This window comes from Eleutherodactylus coqui, chromosome 5 (assembly GCF_035609145.1).
Source record: "Eleutherodactylus coqui strain aEleCoq1 chromosome 5, aEleCoq1.hap1, whole genome shotgun sequence".
In the NCBI taxonomy this organism is placed as follows: Eukaryota; Metazoa; Chordata; class Amphibia; order Anura; family Eleutherodactylidae; genus Eleutherodactylus; species Eleutherodactylus coqui.
The window spans coordinates 57,205,025-57,224,005 of NC_089841.1; the positions used below are offsets into that span (position 1 = coordinate 57,205,025).

General features: G+C 47.0%; 1 protein-coding gene across 1 annotated transcript in view; it reads left to right on the forward strand.

The window, feature by feature from the left end:
• The window catches only part of DYM (dymeclin), a 293,544-nt gene that overhangs the window by 20,479 nt on the left and 254,084 nt on the right, over positions 1-18,981 (forward strand). Inside the window, exons 3-5 of the mRNA XM_066602574.1 lie at positions 6,424-6,476; positions 7,446-7,539; positions 10,933-11,066. Of these exons, the coding sequence (XP_066458671.1) occupies positions 6,424-6,476; positions 7,446-7,539; positions 10,933-11,066 (281 nt within the window). The remainder of the gene's footprint in view (positions 1-6,423; positions 6,477-7,445; positions 7,540-10,932; positions 11,067-18,981) is intronic.

Here is an 18,981-nt window from a genome sequence, read left to right on the forward strand (position 1 = left end):
AGGAAATGGATTTGCCCATTTGAGAGGAGCCGGATCCGCGGATATTCATTTGCAGAGTTGCTGCAGAAAATGGCCGCTCGCCTGCAAACTTCTAGTACGCTTTTTTTAGGATTCCCTCCACGTGTGAGATCTGTGCTGGGTTGCGCTGAGTGAACGTAGGTTTACAGGTTGTGCTTTCCTCTGACTCCGCACCGTACGGGAAGAGGTTGCTCTCAATGGATTTTTTTTTTTTCAACTTCTGGACCTGTCGGCTCTCCTTTCGTGTCCGTTTTGGTGAAGGCCTGCGTTCTCCATGAAATAATTCAGGAACATCTTTTATGCTCCGCCGTGCCGATCCTCCTGAAATGTACAATTAAAAAGGAAAACTGGATGTTGCCATTTCCCTTCTGAATGGAGAACATTCCTACTTACTGACATCATCCAATCAGTATCCACTGTGTTCAGACAGTGTTAAGGCCCATTTACACGCAACCATTATCGCTCAGAACTTTGTCCAATGACCGCAGATGAACGCTCATCGTTGTGAGTAAACGCTGCCATTGTTTACTTTTTGGCTAAAGGATGATTTTAAGGTGAGCTTAAAATACATTGTTCAGCCGGAGAGAGATAACAGGGACCGCACGCTGTGTTCACAGCATTGTATTTTGCTGACAGCCCCTGTGAGAACAATGGATCTGTGTGCAGAGCCCAGCCCACATGCTGTGCTCCGCAAACTGCTCTTGGAAGCCCTTTTTACGTGCAAATGAAGATGATAAAGTGCTAATGTATATTCGTGTCCATTAACACTTTATGCAAAATGATTGCTAAACCTGTCAATCTTTCAATCGCTTGAAAGATTATCTTTGCTTTTAAATGGGCCTTTAAAAGGAATTTGCTCCCTGCCGGCAGCGAGCATTACACAAAAATGGGCAGCTGCAAAAAAACAAAAGCAAACCAAGTACTGTTTAGATTGCTGTGGGCTCTTAAAGTGGTTTTGTTCTTTTAAAGCCCTCCTTTAAAGGGATTATGTAATCAGAGCATGACCTGTTGTGTACTTCAGGTTTTTATGTAAATAAGGGAGATGGAATAATGCCTCCACAGTGCCACCTATTGGAAGGCAGCACTCCTTCAAGCCAAAGTCAGACTCTATGTGAAACATTTTTTTAGGGAGTTTTTTTTTAAATTCTGTTATGATCTGTAATTACGAAATCCTTAAATCCTGCATTTTTCCTGAATTTTCCCCACTAACTATAGAGTCTATTAAGGGCTCATTCACATGGGCATATTTTGACCACATATTACGCATGCTAATATCGCACGTGTAATAGTCACAAAGTAAATGGATTTTTTTTTTTTAATCCATTTGCACTTGCATATAGTCATTGCGTTTGTTACGTACGTAAGAAAAATCGCAGCGTACTCTATTTTATTGCATATTACGCGCATAAGAGAACTATTCTATATGGGTGCATATGATACGCAATGCATACGCAAGTTTCACGCATGTTGCTAGTAAACATGCTAATGAATTTAAACAAAACCAAGAACATCATCATTCTAGGCTGTTTTCCCTGCTTGTGTTTTTTTGCGCAAGTAACATACGCAATATATGCGTGCACAAAAAAAACACGCATATTCGATCATACGCAGGGAAAATCGAACAATACGCATTTCAAACGCTGTGGGGATTACGGTATACGCATACGCCCATGTGAGCGAGTCCTAATTGTCAGACGCTTCCTATTCTGTAGAGAGAACTTTTCAGCAGTCCTCGCATTATCATCACAGGCAGGGTTACACAAATATACATCATAGATTCACCATGCGCAATAGGTAATGGTCACAGCTCATCTCCTCCCCTTCCCTGCCCAATGATCTCTTCACAGGTAACAGAACATGTCTAAGACCCTCTCATTGAACATATCTCTATAGGCTTTAAATGCTGTTAAATGGCCGCTCCCATAGTCCTGTAAAGGCAATATAGTGAAAAAATCTGCAATTAGAAAATAAAAACTGATTAGAAAAATGGAAAATATTTCACACTCTGGCTTTAATGGTAAAAAAAAGAATAGGTGATGCATTCCCTTTACACTCGGCGTAAGGTAGCGGGTACCAATGGTCTTTCAGCCAGCTGCTATCTTCCCCTGCCTTGCATTCACATGCTCATTTGTTTGATTGCAAATCTATTTCTGTGGAGGGAGATAAGTGGCATCCAGACACCTGTTGTCGCTTGTCTCAAGGACCTTGGTTAAACCTCATGTTGACTGATCCCTGTTGAGGTACAGGCTATCCTCGTATGCTTAGGATTGTCAATGAGTTCTGTTGAAATTGACAGATTCTTGTATATGACCGGGTATAGAATAAAGGTGACCTCTCCAGCACCACAGTTATCTATTAATGGGGTCCTCCACTTTGTGCTATATCTACTTGCTAAAACGGTTAGCTGACAACAGGTTGATCACAAAGTTGTTCCCTTGCTGGGACCCTCAGTGATCAGCCGTTATGTGTGAGGAGACCTAGTAAGTGTTCAGTTTCCCTGCAGCTCCCCTACAGGAAAAATGAAGCATTGCACAGTGCTGATGCAGATCGTTGGGTTGCTTATATAATCGAGTGAGACACTGTTTGTGACTGTTCTCCACTCTGGCAAGTGTTGAGGATCCTGAACAGAGGACCCCTCTATTAACTCAGAAATCACTAATTGGGTATATGAAAATGCGTTTTCTAAACTAAACAATGGTTTTAATTAGCAGTGTTGTAGACAATGGCCTATTCTGCAGCTCCTTCCACAGGAGCCAAATTAACTTGTTTCCATCTACAAGTACCCATTAACCTTACTTGGGCTGGGACAAGTTTTCATTATGTTCTCTTTCATAATTCATGTTTTATTTCAGAGGCGCTTTCTCATATTTTGTATTTTTTGTACCCAAAATGACATCCTGGAATAACGTAGCCCTGGTTCGCGGTTGCTCCTTCCCAGCGATGGCTCCCTCAGCGCCATCAGACATTTGACGTCCACTCTAGTTCAAACATCAGTGCATTTTTGTGCATCCTGTGGCTGATTTATGCCGCATTTCCGATGATAATTCACAGTAGAGTTCCCAGATCCAAAAGTGTGACAACTCGTAGCTTTACTCTTTGTTATGCAGCTAGACATTTGGTTTCAATTAAAGATGAACATTTCAGCCAGGACCGAGGACCACCTTAGAGATAAAATTGAGATTTCCAAGAAACATACCAGAGAGCGAGTTTAGACGATCGGAAATGAAGAGACTGAACTGAAAGAAATACACAGTCCGGTCCAAGAACAGGGGATTATGATCTCCGCGAGCTCCGATTGCACGATAAGCCCGTGGAAGATGATGTTGCTGCCCAGACCTTGTGTCTACCACACATTATTTATGATAAAGTTCCTTCCTGCCCCCGCTCTCCGGGCCTGGACACTCCTTCTTCTCCCACCCTGCCTTCAAGGTGGCTCAGACAATCTTGGTCCATTGTTTTAGAAGACGCTCGGCCGTCCACGGATGACCTCCACACATGGCATTTATTTTTCTTCTCGTGTCCCATCTCTCCCGGTTTATTGACAGAGATGTTTCTCAGCTGCTCAATTTCGGCAGGCAAGACCATGTTGACTCGGCCCCGGTTCATTGATTTTGGCAACTTCAGGCTCATCAGCTCACCAGGCACGGCCACATTTTTCTTTCGAGCCCATGGTCATCTAGATTAGCTCCTCGCGGTAATCTTTTGGCTGGAGGCAGGCTCCCCAGAAGCCGGTTTGTGTGGTCGGAAATTGACTGTATTTTCCTTCCTCCCTGAAGGAAGGTTTTATTTTCCCAAGTTCTGTATTGGTCAGGAGGTTACTGTAATCATGTTACAAGCGCCTTCGATGCAAGAAACACGTTCCTGTAACGCCTGGTCCTCAAAGAGAACATCCTCCAAATTGTGTTTTTACTGAAGCCTCATGAATATTGCATTAAGAGATGGAGAAAAGCCTGATTCGAGCTCCCGTGTCCCTTCCTTTCTCTCAGCTCCGTGTCAGGTTGGTCTTCAGCAGAAGATCCAAGTCATCTGGGACGCTTGGGCTACACAAGATGCTCCACCTAACATCCCCATTGTGGACCACTGTAAAGGGAACCCATCAGGGGCTTTAACTCGAGAGTCCGTTCCGAATCAAACTTTGTGTGTTTAATCGGAAATGCTGTAGCGTTCCAGAATAAAAATGTATACATACATACATGGGGCAATGGGCTTACCTGGCCTGGGGCTATGCTGCCTGTGATTCGGACAGCATGACTCTGGGGATAGGTTACCTTTAAAGGAAATTTGACAGCTCCTATGAACCTCATAAACTTAAATCATAGGCTCATAGGAGCATTGGCTTTGAGTGGTGGGATGTGATTTTTATGTTTACCCTCCTCCCAGTTATCCCCCTGGGTGCTGACCGCAAAGTCCCAACTCGTTTCACGCAGCGGACTCCTTGAGCACAAGCCTTCTCATTGCGTGCGCATGCTCAAGGGGTCCACTGTGCGCATGAGCAGCTACTTTATGGGGGCACAGTGGGAAACGAGAAGGTAAGTATAGAAACTGCATCACCTGTAGTTCTTATCCCTGAGCCCATCATTTTAGTTTAGGGGACTCATAGGAGCTGGCAGGTTCTCCTTAATGCTGGATTGGCACTGGTAGGGGTACCAGATTAGACATGCCATTCCCTTTAAACAGGTTCCCTTTCCCATTAAATGGGAATAAAAAAAAAACTGGGCCAAGGGGGCAAATGGCATAAAGGAAGCAGTTACATACATGTTAATTCTCCTGCCGCTCTACCACCAGTGCCCCCTGCTGGTCTTTGTGTACTGTGCTCCAACATCAACTGATGACCTCCATCTCTGATCGGAGCGGTGTCCTGTCAGTGATTGGCTGCATCAGCCACAGGTATCACTGCTGCAGCGCAGCTTTAAAAACAAAAACTGGAGACGTGACGCCGTTCACTTCAGTAGGACAAGCCTGTAGTTCTCAGAATGGCCACTATGAATAATACAGCAGTTTGAGTCTGAGCAGCTTCATGCTCTTATGTAAACATCGAAGAGGCTGCAGCGTTCGCACAAGTGACACACCGGACCCTCAGCGATCAGTTACTGATGTCCTATCCGAAGGACAGGCTTCCGGTTTTTAAAGGCTAGATAACCCCTTTAAGGCCCTGTTCACACTGGAATTTGCTGTGTTAGCGTTCTATTGAATGTTATGTAAAGCTGCGGCGCCGTTCATACGACGGGGATAGTTAAATCCATGTCACGGCAAAAAAAGACTTGTTATAAATGCGTGTTGGGCGGCGTGTGGATTTTCTCCATTGACTGTGAGTGAATCTGCATGCACCCCCTTATGCTCAGCCTAAGGGTGTGTGTTCGGTCCGTGTGACGCATGTATTTTTGATGCGTTTGGTACAGACAACATAAACCCCATTGGTTTCATTGGGGTATTCAGAAGTGCGTTTCTTAAGCATCTGAGAAAACTTGCATTAAGTCCTATTTTGGTCCATATCACGGACTGAGCATGCCCAGTAGAGTCGCTGGGATTGCGTACAAATGCAGCACATATGCAGTTTCCTACGTATTCACTGTGCATTTCTGCATGTTGACAGGAGATAAGTAAGATAGTGATACTAATTAGGCTTTCTTGTGTTTTTTTATTTTTTTATTTTTGCGTGCGTGAAAAACGCAATGAATACGCGTGCAAAAAAAGCATTCACACCAAATATGCTTATATACACGAAGTGAAAGCACTGCGTATTTCATGGCCCGAAATTGCATACCCTGTGTGAATGAGGCCTAAGAGTACGTTCGCACATAGAGGAAATGCGCAGGTCCTTGTGTATAGAGGGATGTACCCCTGAGTACCACCTGTGTATAGCGCAATGTACCCCTGAGGCGAGTACCTGTGTATAGCGCAATGTACCCCTGAGGCGAGTACTTGTGTATAGCGGGATGTACCTCTGAGTACCACCTCTGTATAGCGCAATGTACCTCTGAGGCGAGTACCTGTGTATAGCGGGATGTACCCCTTGAGGCGAGTACCTGTGTATAGCGGGATGTACCCCTTGAGGCGAGTACCTGCGTATAGCGGGATGTACCCCTTGAGGCGAGTACCACCTGCGTATAGCGGGATGTACCCCTTGAGGCGAGTACCACCTGCGTATAGCGGGATGTACCCCTTGAGGCGAGTACCACCTGCGTATAGCGGGATGTACCCCTTGAGGCGAGTACCACCTGTGTATAGCGGGATGTACCCCTTGAGGCGAGTACCACCTGTGTATAGCGGGATGTACCCCTTGAGGCGAGTACCACCTGTGTATAGCGGGATGTACCCCTTGAGGCGAGTACCACCTGTGTTTGACGGCGGCGTGTACCCCTGAGTATTTCTAGGATTGACATCTTTTCATCTCTCTCATTTCAGTACTGACTCAAAGCTGCTAGAAGAAGCGACCATCTCCATTTGCAAGTCATTAAGTAAGTAGCCCAAGTGCTTAGCGGACGTTGGTGATACATGGCTGGCCGGAGCGAGCGCTGCAGACATGTTATAAAGTGCTTGTAGTCGGTGGTCCAGACACCGGCGATCATCTCTGATCTGCTGGACAAGCGGTGGGCAGTCGCGGTGTTACAGGCACCCGTCTTGTATAAATTTAAAATAATATAAAACAAAATTCTCCATCACTCAACACCCCATAGGGACAAGGGGAAGAGAAATGTTAGACATCTTTGTAAAAAAATTTTTTTTTCCTGAAAAAAACCTTATTGCATTGACATAAGTATTTACCCCCTCTGGTGTGACACTTAGTAGTGGCGGCAGCATCATACTGTGGGAGGAAGACTGGGGCAAAGTACTGAGACTCTTAATGAAAACCTGATCTAAAGCACCTCACCATGGAGACCCCCCCCACCGATTCTGAGAACGGGGGTCCTGTGTCCCCCCTCTAATCCCTGCAGTGACATCACGCTGGCCGTACATGGGTATCCGCAAGTCCATTCATTTCATGTGGGCTGATGACGATTGTGGACACTTGTATGTTATCTCCAGCAGTCTCACTGAAAGTGAATGGAATGGCACCATGCGTATGGGGGGTATGCAGTGAGGAGGAGAGGAACACAGGCCCCCCCATTCTTGAAATCGGTGGGGGTCTTAGTGATGAGACCCCCACAATAATAAATGTATCCCGTCTTGTGGATAGGGGATAACTTTTTTGACTTTAGTCATTTATGGCCGTTCCATAGATGCCACAAATGTCAGCTGCAACCCCGCTACTTATTAAAAAAGGTACTTTGTGTCCGGTCTTGTCTTCCCATAACAGTAGCAGTTCACAAACCTCGTGGTGTCCGCAGCAGCCCTACAGATCACATGGCGGCATCGTTCAGTTAATCCGAAGTAGAGCAGCTTTTATCAGTCCCGTCTTTGGTCTAATATTTCCATTGTCTTTTCAGTTGAGAACAACCCAAGAACAGGAAATCTTGGCGCTCTGATTAGAGTATTTTTGTCGAGGACGAAAGAACTGAAGATATCGGCAGAATGTCAGAAGTAAGTGAGCGCACCCATGGCCGCTAAGGCCTTGTGAAAAATAATATATATATAAGGTCTTCATTACGGATCCTAAAACTTAATCTCCCTCCAAATCTCCCATGGACTTGGACACCTTCCATGTACAGGAATTGGTGAAAGACAGAAAAAAACACCCTCTTGAACTCTCGATTAACTGGTTTTTAGATGCACATTTCCAGGGTCAAAGAAGATTGTTTCCAGTCACTGGCAGCAAGCAGAGAGCTTAAAGGTAACTTGTCATCACCTTTGAGCCTTATAAACTGTTATGGGGCTTAAAGGGGTTGTCCCGAGGCAGCAAGTGGGTCTATACACTTCTGCATGGCCATAATAATGCACTTTGTAATGTACATTGTGCATTAATTATGAGCCATACAGAAGTTATAAAAAGTTTTATACTTACCTGCTCCGTTGCTGGCGTCCTCGTCTCCATGGTGCCGACTAATTTTCGCCCTCCGATGGCCAAATTAGCCGCGCTTGCGCAGTCCGGGTCTTCTCCTCTTCTCTATGGGGCTCCGTGTAGCTCCGCCCCGTCACGTGCCGATTCCAGCCAATCAGGAGGCTGGAATCGGCAATGGACCGCACAGAAGCCCTGCGGTCCATGAAGACAGAGGATCCCGGCGGCCATCTTCAGCAGGTGAGTATGAAGACGCCGGACCGCCGGGATTCAGGTAAGCGCTGTGCGGGTGGGTTTTTTAACCCCTGCATCGGGGTTGTCTCGCGCCGAACGGGGGGGGGGGTTTAAAAAAAAAAAAACCCCGTTTCGGCGCGGGACATCTCCTTTAAAGGCAAGGGAACAGGACATTCGGAGAGCTGCGCTTCCTACTCAGCGGGTGCCCCGTTCCTGTACTGTGGCCCCGTAAGGTTGGCGTGTGCACAGCATGAGTTTATTCGGTCGGCCGTGTGCACACACCCCTATAGAGATGAATGGCGGTGTGTGCACACAGTATGAGAAGAGTTATTCTGTATGCACACACCAACAGCAGGGCCAGCACGGAGCGGGCATTTGGTGAGTATGAAACATCACTCTGGACTCCCCGCCCCTTCACCGTTGAGCACTATAATGTAGTACATAGGGCTCAAGGTGATGACCGGTTCCCTTTAAATGCTGGAGAATGAAACATTCAGAATTCTTCTTTTGTACAGGCTTTATTTAATAAAATTTGAAAACCCTCTTAAAGGGACAGACACCATAACGCATGATATACTGTAAACCTTATACACACCCATCATCACATTAAAGACATGTAATATTGTGTAGGTCATCCTTAGGAGCAACCTGAGGACCCGGAGGAGAGGCCAGAAGTGATTGTGTAACCACTTCTGGGCTACCCCTATCCCACGTACATAGCACTTAGGCGGTTTCACATCTGTGTTGGAACCTCCAGCTGGAGATTGCATGACAGATCCGGCTCAAAATACCGGAAGAGAAAGCGATGCATGCTGCCACTTTTTCTTCAGTCTTAAGGCTGGGCAGTTGGGTGGAAAGCAGGCGGACCCCATTATAGTCAATGTTGTCAGTTTGCGTTCTTGCAACCCCTTTAATGGGGTATTTCCTTCTCAGCCACTCATGTACAAAGTCGCAGAGGTTGGTCGGAAGTTACGGAAACAGGCAAGTGGGTTGTCTTACATGGTTTGCAAAACTTCTATAGAAGTGAGTGGGAGTTACGGAAACTGCTTAACTCGGTCCGCTCAGCTGTTTCTGTGACACACTACCATCCCTGGCCGCCATCTTCAGCTAGGCTGGAAGCAAAGGAGGGGAGATCTTGAGATAGGTGGGACCTGCATATGCCAGACTTCTATGGGTCAGGAAGGATATGGTTCTCCTTGGGGAGAGCACCTTAGAAGGTGTGAGGAGACGTAAGGTCATCCATGCTCCTCTGGGAAATATGCAACTTTGAAGATGGTCTGTCACGATCCAAGCCAGAAACCTTCTGCACACTGATGAGGGGCAATCGCCCAAAAACAGTCTGTACATGGTGGTCTTGTCCTACTGGAGAAGACTCTGGCTTTGGCTTATATTCCAAGTCAGTGTTACAAGGCTTGTTAAAAGGTCCGACCTTGACTTGCAAGAATGCTGATTTCCAGCAGGGGGTGCTATAGAGGTATTGTTCCATCTTTCCATTTTCAGACTTATAAGTAATATACAATGGAAGTCTCAGGGGAGGAATAACCCCTTTAAGACATTTTACACCACTGGCCAAAATGAAATTTGCATCTTTCTATGCCTGAGCACCCAGAGTGCAGCTTAAAGGGGCCATAGCTTATCTGTAAAACCCATATTCTACATGCAGTAAAATAACAAATGGTGATATACTCTCTGCTCCTGCTATGTGCCACGACAGTCTCCCATCTGATATCACTGTAACAGGCGTCCCAGGCAGTGCAGCCAATAACCGCTCGATCACTGAGCTCTATTATTGGCTGCAGTACCTGTGACGTCCAGTAAACCGCATGGGACTGCAGCCTGTAAACCAACGCGGACTGAGTATAAACATATGTTATTTCACTGCATGCAGAAGGGGTTTTACTAATGAGCTCTAACTCTGACAACCCCTTCAGCCTCTTCAGGACCAGCCATAAACGTCCAGGCAGTCCTTGTCCCTGCAGAGAATCCCCTTAAAGCCCCCCCCCCCTAACTGGTTTCCAGGCAGAGCTCTGGGATCTCAGCTGTCATTAGACACAATCAGCTTGGTCTCCAGCGATGTACTAGCAATGACAAAGCACTGCTGTGCTGCCCCCTCACCCTATCTCACAACTCGGGCCGCTCATCTCATATAAAGGAAAGTTAAGAGATGATGCCGACATAGCGTGGACCTACAGTAAATGATAACTATTTTATGTCTTATAACAAGACAGAATTAGCAAAAAAAATGCTAATTCTTCCAAATTTTCTTAATTTTTTTATTTTTACGAAATAGTTGCAAAACATACCAACCAAAATGTACCATGAATATAAAGTAAAATGTGTCACGAAAAACAGTCTCAATATCGCTTGAATAAGTAATAGCATTATAAAGGTATTTCCATATAAAGTGAAATGTGTCAGTTTGAAAAATTGGGGTGCCTCACACAGACCATAACTGGCTTGGGTGGCAAGTGGTTAAATAGGTTGTCCCACTTCTAGTTGTTTTGCCGCAGGCAGTGCCGTACACTGTGCAGTGGCCCAGGTTGGTACTGCAGTCTGAATTCCATGGACTTCAGTATCATTCGGCTTGCAGTACCAACCCGAGCCACTGCGCAGTGTATGGCACTGTCTGCTTCCTGCAGCAAAATAACTAGAATTGGTACCACCCCTTTGAGGAACACTATGTGGTACCAGGTATAGTTAAGGCCATGAAGGAAGTGTATAAATATTCTTCTTCTTTCTTACAGTCAACTCTTCATCTGGCAGGCCCACAATGCCCTTTTTATCATCTGCTGTCTCCTGAAAGTGTTCATCTCCCAGGTCTCCGAGGCGGAGCTGCTACTCCACTTCTCATATCAGAAGACAGACCCTGGATCGTATGGTAAGGGGGAAGCCCCGGGGTGACATATTCATGGTTGTATATTTATCACGGTCCCCAGTATAGGCCCAGTATGGGTCTCCGATCCTGTCTCAGGAAGGCCCCTCCTGCACCCTGCTAATATGCGCTTGTCAGCAAAGTGAGTGAATTAGATGGGCAGAAATGAGCATCTTAGTGTAGTATAAGCCCTCTACTCCTCACAAAACATTGATTTGCTGATGGGATCACCTCTCATTGGCGATCAGAGGCGTAAGGCTGGGTTCCCATGGGGCGGAAATCTCGCGGCTTGGCCGCACCGAAAAGCCACAAGATTTCCACGGGAAAGCCGCAGCCTCAAAACCCGCGGCATTTTCGACTCTGGTTTTGGAGCGGTTCAGCTGCCGGCATTCCGTTGCGACTTTCTCTCCCCATAGAGCAGTGAGGCCGCAGCGGAAAAAAAAAGGATTGACATGCTGCGGCTGTTAATTCCGTGCCACATCACCATTTACGCTTTGCCGCGACGGATTGACCACCCCGTGCAAACGATATTTTTACAAAATCTTGTCCACATGGCTGGCTAATCCCAGGATTAGGAGCCGTGAGCGGATTTGCCGCACAGAATTTCCGCGGCAAATCCGTCCTGTGTGAACCCAGCCTTACAGTTCAGTTTATCTGATCCCGTTCTTTCCTAAAGATGAGCAGCACCAGTGGTGCCCTAAGGCCCATTTACATGCAACAATTGTTTGAACAAACAAATTAAAAACTTTTTTGCTTTCAGATGTTGAGCATTTACACGTAAAGATAATAGATTGAAATCCTCACCATTTTACCTTGTTAGCTGAGTAAACACTGTATATGATGCTGGCACAGGTGAGCCGGGGTTGGTGCGAAGAATCTCTGGCCAGGAGGTGTGTTTTTCTTTTTTAGTGCGAAGAAAAAGCCATCAACGACAAATGAACCAATAGTGTTCGTCGGCCGCGCTGTTACATGTAACGATTATCGCTCGTTGGAACGAACTTTGAGCAATAATTGTTACATGTAAATCGGTCGTTACTGCTGCTTATCTCTTCCGTCCTTAGCAAGCACATTGGTAGGTTAGGACTATAGCTGATGATGCACAGTGGCCATCTGACCTGTGCAATGCCGGAGAGAAGAGTGATGATGGTCATACAGCCATCTTAAGTCTGTGACCAACTTAAAGATAGTTTCTGCTCTAGAGATGGGTCTTGAGTAGAGATGAGCGAACCTACTCGGCCACGACCCTTTTTCGCCCGAGTACCGCAATTTTCGAGTACTTCCGTACTCGGGTGAAAAGATTCGGGGGGCGCCGTGGGTGAGTGGGTGGTTGCAGCGGGGAGTGGGGGTGGGGGAGAGGGAGAGAGAGAAGGCTCCCCCCTGTTCCCCGCTGCTACCCCCCGCTCCGCCACGTCTCCCCCCGGCGCCCCCCGAATCTTTTCGCCTGAGTACGGAAGTACTCGAAAATCGCGGTGCTCGATCGAGTAATTACTCGAAACGAGTACGTTCGCTCATCTCTAGTCTTAAGGCATAATTACCAATCTCAGAAAACCCCTTTGAGTTTATATTTATGGATGATACGCTTGGTTCAAACACAGCCGCCATCGTTCGTAACATGAACTGCAAATGTTTTAGGAAGGGAAACAAGTTATTCCATAAATGGTCTTTAGTTGGCAGTAAAGGAATTGTCATGATCACCACAAAACTGGCATGTCATCTTTTCTTTAGTTTTTCTTTTTTTTGGGGGGGGGGGGGGGGGTGATTATATTGCGGAGGGAGTGATTTTTAGAAAGCATGGACACCTTTGAAATGCAGAAAATGATTTTTGCATATTAATGGTTGGCATGAATTATAGTGTCAGACTGCAGTCAGCGTTGTCAAATCAACTTGATATGCAGTTTTGCAGACTATTGCCAGTTTCAGATTTTCTCATGTGGCTGTGCCTCTTAGTAACTGGATGTGAGGTCTGTGAGTCCAGGATGCTGCTGTCTTCACCAGCGCTCATGTATTGGCACGGCTTCATTCCTGGATTGATTTCTTTTCTGAGGCTCATGAGAGATCTCTTCCACTTGGAACAACGGACGGACAACGATGCTGAGGAGCGCGATTCCCTCTCCCCCTTCCTCTGCAGAGTCTACCATAGGTGCGCTCCTCTCTGTGCCCCCATACACATGTGATCTCTCCCTCCCTCCCCTACAGACTGCGTATGTACCCTGATATAGTACAGGCTGTGATCTGCCCTCCCTGAAGACTTGAAATATGCAAACAGGCGCTTCACAGCACAGGGGGCCACTGATCAAAAACATTTGGCAGGAGAGGCAGCCTTTTCGGAGACGGAGCGGCAAAGAATACCTCCAGATCAGGGGAAAGATGAGGAGAATGTGGCGCTGCCGAAATATACAAGGATCTAGATCACATAGGGAAGGAGGGTGCTTTTATTCAGCTACACGTTTGGATGTCAAACACCTTCATCAGGCTAGTTACACACCGATACAAAGACACATAAGGGTAGGTTCACATGTAACAGATTACGGTTGGGATTTGCCCCCAAATCTACAGCGTATTTGGCATTGCTGAATTTGGTGCGAATCTGCATCAAGAATGGCATCCAAATCCGCAACATTCGATTTTGCCCTTGCAATCGAAGAGGTGAATGCTGCTGCAGATTCGCGCCCAGAGCTGCACTAGTTGACGTGATGGGTAACTCGCACCAATTTTGCTGTGTGTGAACGTAACTTTAAGGCCTCATGTCCACGGGGAAAATCAGATCCGCTGCAGATTCTACATGTAGAATCTGCAGCGGGTCCCTCCTGCCCCGCGGACATGAGCGCTGAAAATAGAAATTTAAAAGCATTTACCTATCCGTAGCGGGCGGCGAAGGTCAGCTGTTCCTCACGGCCGGATCTTCATTTTCGGCCGGCGGATGAATTCCTGACGCCGGCGGCACGTCGTCGACGTGCCGCGCGCATGCGCCGGGCACATCCGCCGAGCCGAAGCAAGGGAGATGCGGCCGTGAGGAAGAGCAGAGCTTCGCGGCCCGCTGCGGGTGAGTAAATGCTTTTAATTCCTATTTTAGGTCTCCCGCGGATCCGGACGGCTTCCATAGGCTTCAATAGAAGCCCGCGGGAGCCGTCCCCGTGGGAGACCCGCATGAAAATGGAGCATGGTCCGGATTTATTCATGCTCCATTTTTTTTTAAATGCCTTTTATTGACGATCCGCGGGTATTTATCTACCCGCGGGTGGTCAATGCATCCCTATGGGGTGCGGATCCGCGCGCGGGAGATCCGCTGCGGATTTTAAATCACATTTTGCCCGTGGACATGAGCCCTAAAAGGAGAGGAGCGTACGAACAGCAAGTAAATGTCACTGGGGTCACACGGACAAGCCTGTCCTGGTAGCTGGATGCCACCCCCTCTGTACGCTGTGATCTGCTACGACTAAGGACAATGTGCCCGAATCGTGTTGGCGCTCACTGATATGGACCGAGTTGTTTTTAAATACTTTAAGAAAGCTTGAAGTTTTATGCCCCTTACCCACGCTGGACACTTTTCCTTCTTGGTCACATGGACAAAGTCAGTCCTGTTGGTTGGACGCTCCTCCCTTATCTATATACTCTGACCTGCTGTATACATCCTCTTCCCTTTCAGGTACTCCTACGCAGGATGACTGTAAGGTGCATAAGCGCCCAACAGCTTATTCCAGCGACTATTGGGGTCCTTTTAGACGAGACCATTCTTGATTGACCGACGTCGCCACTAACTCGTTCGCAACCTGTTTAGGCAGGCAAATGCATCGCTGGCTCTTTCAAATGAGAATCTTCAGAATTGTTCGGTCATTGTATAAGCGAATACAGGGACTTTAACGATAAGAGAACGAGCTCATGATTGTCTTTATGCTGGCATACATTGGATGAGCAATGAAAAGCGAATAATTCCCGTTCGCCGTTCAGTCGTTTGCTCGCGTTTAGACCGAATGATTATTGTTCCCTTTCACTCGTTTGAACGATGGTCATTACATCTAAAAGCACCCTTAATCCTCCTGTGCTTTTACACAGGAGCAATAGTCATTCAGTGAATGGTGGCGGAGCGGGCTGGAGATCTCATCCGGCTGCCTCCATTCACTGTGAACAGGCAGTCGTTCAATGATGAGCGGCTGCCTGTTTACACCGAGCAAGAAGTCGCTAACTAGTCGCTTAATTTCAATGAGCTTGAAACAAAGTGATTAGCAACTAAGTAATGATTTTCACTCAGTACCCTGTGGGGTCCCATGTTTTCAGGAGTCAATTATCGCTCTTTTGAGCTATTTCCCGTTATTTCCCTTTCCCTGGTGGTCTCTCTGATACTGAGAGGCGGGAGGGGAGAGAGCAGATAGAGCTGAGACGACCTGGAGCTGCTTGCTGTGATCTACATCAGATTCAGCAGGACAGCCAGCTACGTACAGGAGTTAAACAGATGCTACAACAACGGAATGGGAGGAAATGTTTAATGAAGATGACTAAAAAGTTGCTAAATTTTTTGAAATTTGGAAGTATATAAAATTAATTTGGCGCAAAGGTGACCGTAGCCTTCAATTACTACTACTTGAATTAAACAATTTTGAAATGGCTAAACATTTCCGCACAGATTGGGTGGGGGGTGGGGGGGAGGCGCATTCCATCCTGGAAAGCCTTTTGATGATATTATTGCCAGACTCGTTTAGTGAATTGGTCCTGTCCCCACCATTCACTTTTATGACTAACGCCGGACTGGTTTCCAGATAGGAAGTAGAGGGCGAGCCCTTTCCCCAGGTCACTTTATCCTAACCTGCAGCGATGGAGATAATATTTAGTAGCGCTGGCTACGCACAGCAGTCGCGGCTCCAGCCACAGTCTCGGACTGTTTACATTGGGAGGATTTTGTGCTTCACATCATATAAGAAATTAGCCGACCTTTAGCCTGTTCTATCATATTGTAGAGGAAGTCCGTGGAGTTGTGGGGCGCCCTTATTGTGAGGAGTACAATGCATACTGTGCTGTATTAGCGACATGTGAAGTCGCACTCGCTACTTGTGATGTGCTCTCATTTCTGTGATTTGTGATTTGTTTGCCTTCCTGTACGGCAGGGGATTGTTTTGTTTTTGCTTTCCTACATCCCGATAGAGTGTTGCTTTCCTTCTTGGCGCCCAGTAATGATAACGTCCATAAAAAGACTCTTGGAATGTTATTTCTTTGGCAAGAAGCCCTGTCTATAACGCCTCGGGGCCGCCGGGGAGATCTGACCAGCATTAGATGCCTGCATGTTTTATCCGCTCCTGGGAAAGCTGGGTGACGACCATCATGACGGTCACTGCTGGGATTGGCACCAAACTCTTTCCCAGACTCCTGAACTTCAGTTGCGAAGTAAAGCCTCCCATGTTGGAGGCTTCATTATTATAGGAAGTCCCTATAATTAACCTAGGGACCTATAGTTTAGGTGACCTATAGTCACCTAAACTTTACACCAGAACTAACCAAAGATATAATTGTACCATTTTTTTGCTTTTCACGGCTGCCCCACGTCCCTGAAATCGCCTTTTGTACGCTGCACATGTGGCGTGTCGTTACTTTCATCTGGTCCGATGGGCTTCTCACTTTCAGAACTTGTCCAGGTTCTCTACTTCTTCATCAACTCAAAGCACAGGATAGGTGATAGGTCTGGGTTGGTGGTGGTCTAACTTCTGAGACCTCATAAATCCTGAGATCGGGGGTCCTATGTTCCCCTCTCCTTCTCAATTGGGGCTTACTACAACCTCTGCATTGAGTAGCAGAGTGATAGCGGTCACACACGTGCGGTGTTGCTCCATTTATCTTCAGTGGGACTATTGGAGAGTCGAGGTCTTGTACTTGGCCATTTCTGTCAGCCCCTTTTAAGTAAATGGTGCCACACGTGAGAACGTTGCTCTGTTCAATTTCCACATCACTTCGGGGGTTGCAGTGAGCCTGCAGTGAAGAGAAGAGGGAGACACGAGACCCTCATTGTTTAATATGTGATGAAAGTCAATCTTGAAAATACCCGCTTTATTTTTGTGGAACTACGCCGTTAAGAGCTCTCGCTCACTACCTGAAGGTTGCTGGTTCAATCCCCACTTGGTTCAGGTAGCTGGCTCAAGGTTGACTCAACCTTCCATCCTTCCGAGGTCGGTAAAATGAGTACCCAATTTGGTGGGGGGTAAAAAGATGACTGGGGAAGGCAATGGCAAACCGCCCCGCAAAAGCAGTCTGCCAAGAAAACATCAGGATGTGATGTCCCCGTAGGAGTCAGCCATGACTCGTTGCTTGCACCAGGCGTCTTGAGCTACCCCTTTAACCCTTACCAATTCACTGTCTGACATCTGAAGACATTCTGATTGAAGGCTGTACAGCTCCAATGTCGGAAGACGTCCGTCAGGGTATTCTTACTGTATATTACTGGCCACTCTGTTGTCAGAGGGCCTCTCCAGCGTTTCCCATACTGCAGTACTGGCTCTAGCCAGCAGATGGCGCCATTGTTTAATGGCAGAAAAACAAAACCACTAGGAAACCCTGAATCCAAAATTGGATTGCAAAGGGTTAAATGTTATCTCCTATCCATAGAGTAGGGAATAAGAAGCTTAACACTGGGCGCTGACTGCTAAGATGCCTGTTGACCACAAAAATAGGTGTCTCGGGGGTCCTCGAAAGAATGGCGTGATGGTTGCACATACGCAGAAGCGCTTCAGTCCTTTCAGTAGGGCTGCCGCAGATAATAAAGTCTCATTGAAGAGTGGAAGCGCACACATGTCCCGTCCCCCCCCCCCCCCCCCCCCTCCATTCATCTGGGGAGCTTCTGGATCTGCATTCTCATGATTGGTGGGGGTCCTAGCCGTTTGACCCATATTAATCAGATACTTATCACCTATCCTGTGGACAGTAATCTCTTTTAGTGGTCTCTGCCCGTACGTGGCCGACCGCTGCCCTTTTCTGGAACTCTTAAGCGTGCCCTGTATACATTGCTTTTAGTGGATGGCTTTTCTGGTGACGTTCTGTCTTTTGTCAGGCCTGGCCCTACGCCAAGTTTTGTGGGGTATTGCTTGCGCCGCCGCTCGTCTTCGCGCCTCTGAGCATACACAGACAGCTCCTGATGTGTATTGCTGGTACCCAGTAAATCAAGGTCTTTTAGTCAATGTGCCTATAGTCCGGGGGTGCAGGTCACTCTTTGTACACAGTGTTCTTTAAAACAACATACCCTGGAAGTTATTTTTTTACACCCCCACCCCCTTTTTTTTTTATTCGAGCCATTGAAGAATTACGAGCATTCGGAAAGCCGTGACCCTCCCGTTCTGGTATTTTCCTTACCTCCCTCTCGCTCCCGAGGGAGACTCCACTCTCTTAATTCCTCTTCAGTTTTGACAGCAGCGAAACGCTGATCCACATACAGAGGAAGCGTCTTATTAGAGTCACTGCGGAGAACGCACAGGGGCGCCTGGCCTGCCAGCTCTCCACCGCAGAAATGTTTGGCAAAACAAGAGGAAGATGGCACTCCAGGTCAGGCTGCGAGGGGCGCAATACACGGCAGAATGGAAAAACTATCTCGCTGCAGCTGAATCATACAGAAAGTGTTGCTGGATTAAATCATGAGACACAGAGATGTGTCAGGAGCGGCCGCCGCGCTCAATGCTCCATTTGTTTCCAGGGCACAAATTGATCTCCTGTTAAGTAGCTGACACCAGTCTGAAGCGCTAATGGAAATGTTCTTCTTAAATAGAGGCGCTTGTAATTGTACTGACGCCTGGGATCCTAACCCCGAGCTCAGCGCCGCATGGCGGGACAACCCGGGCTTACCTGCAATCCATCATCAGATAGAAAAGTTTAATGACCTCCCTGAGATATCTGTAGAGGAGCCAGTATGAGTCAAGTATAGCAGTCCAAAGCCCTACTCATTTCTATA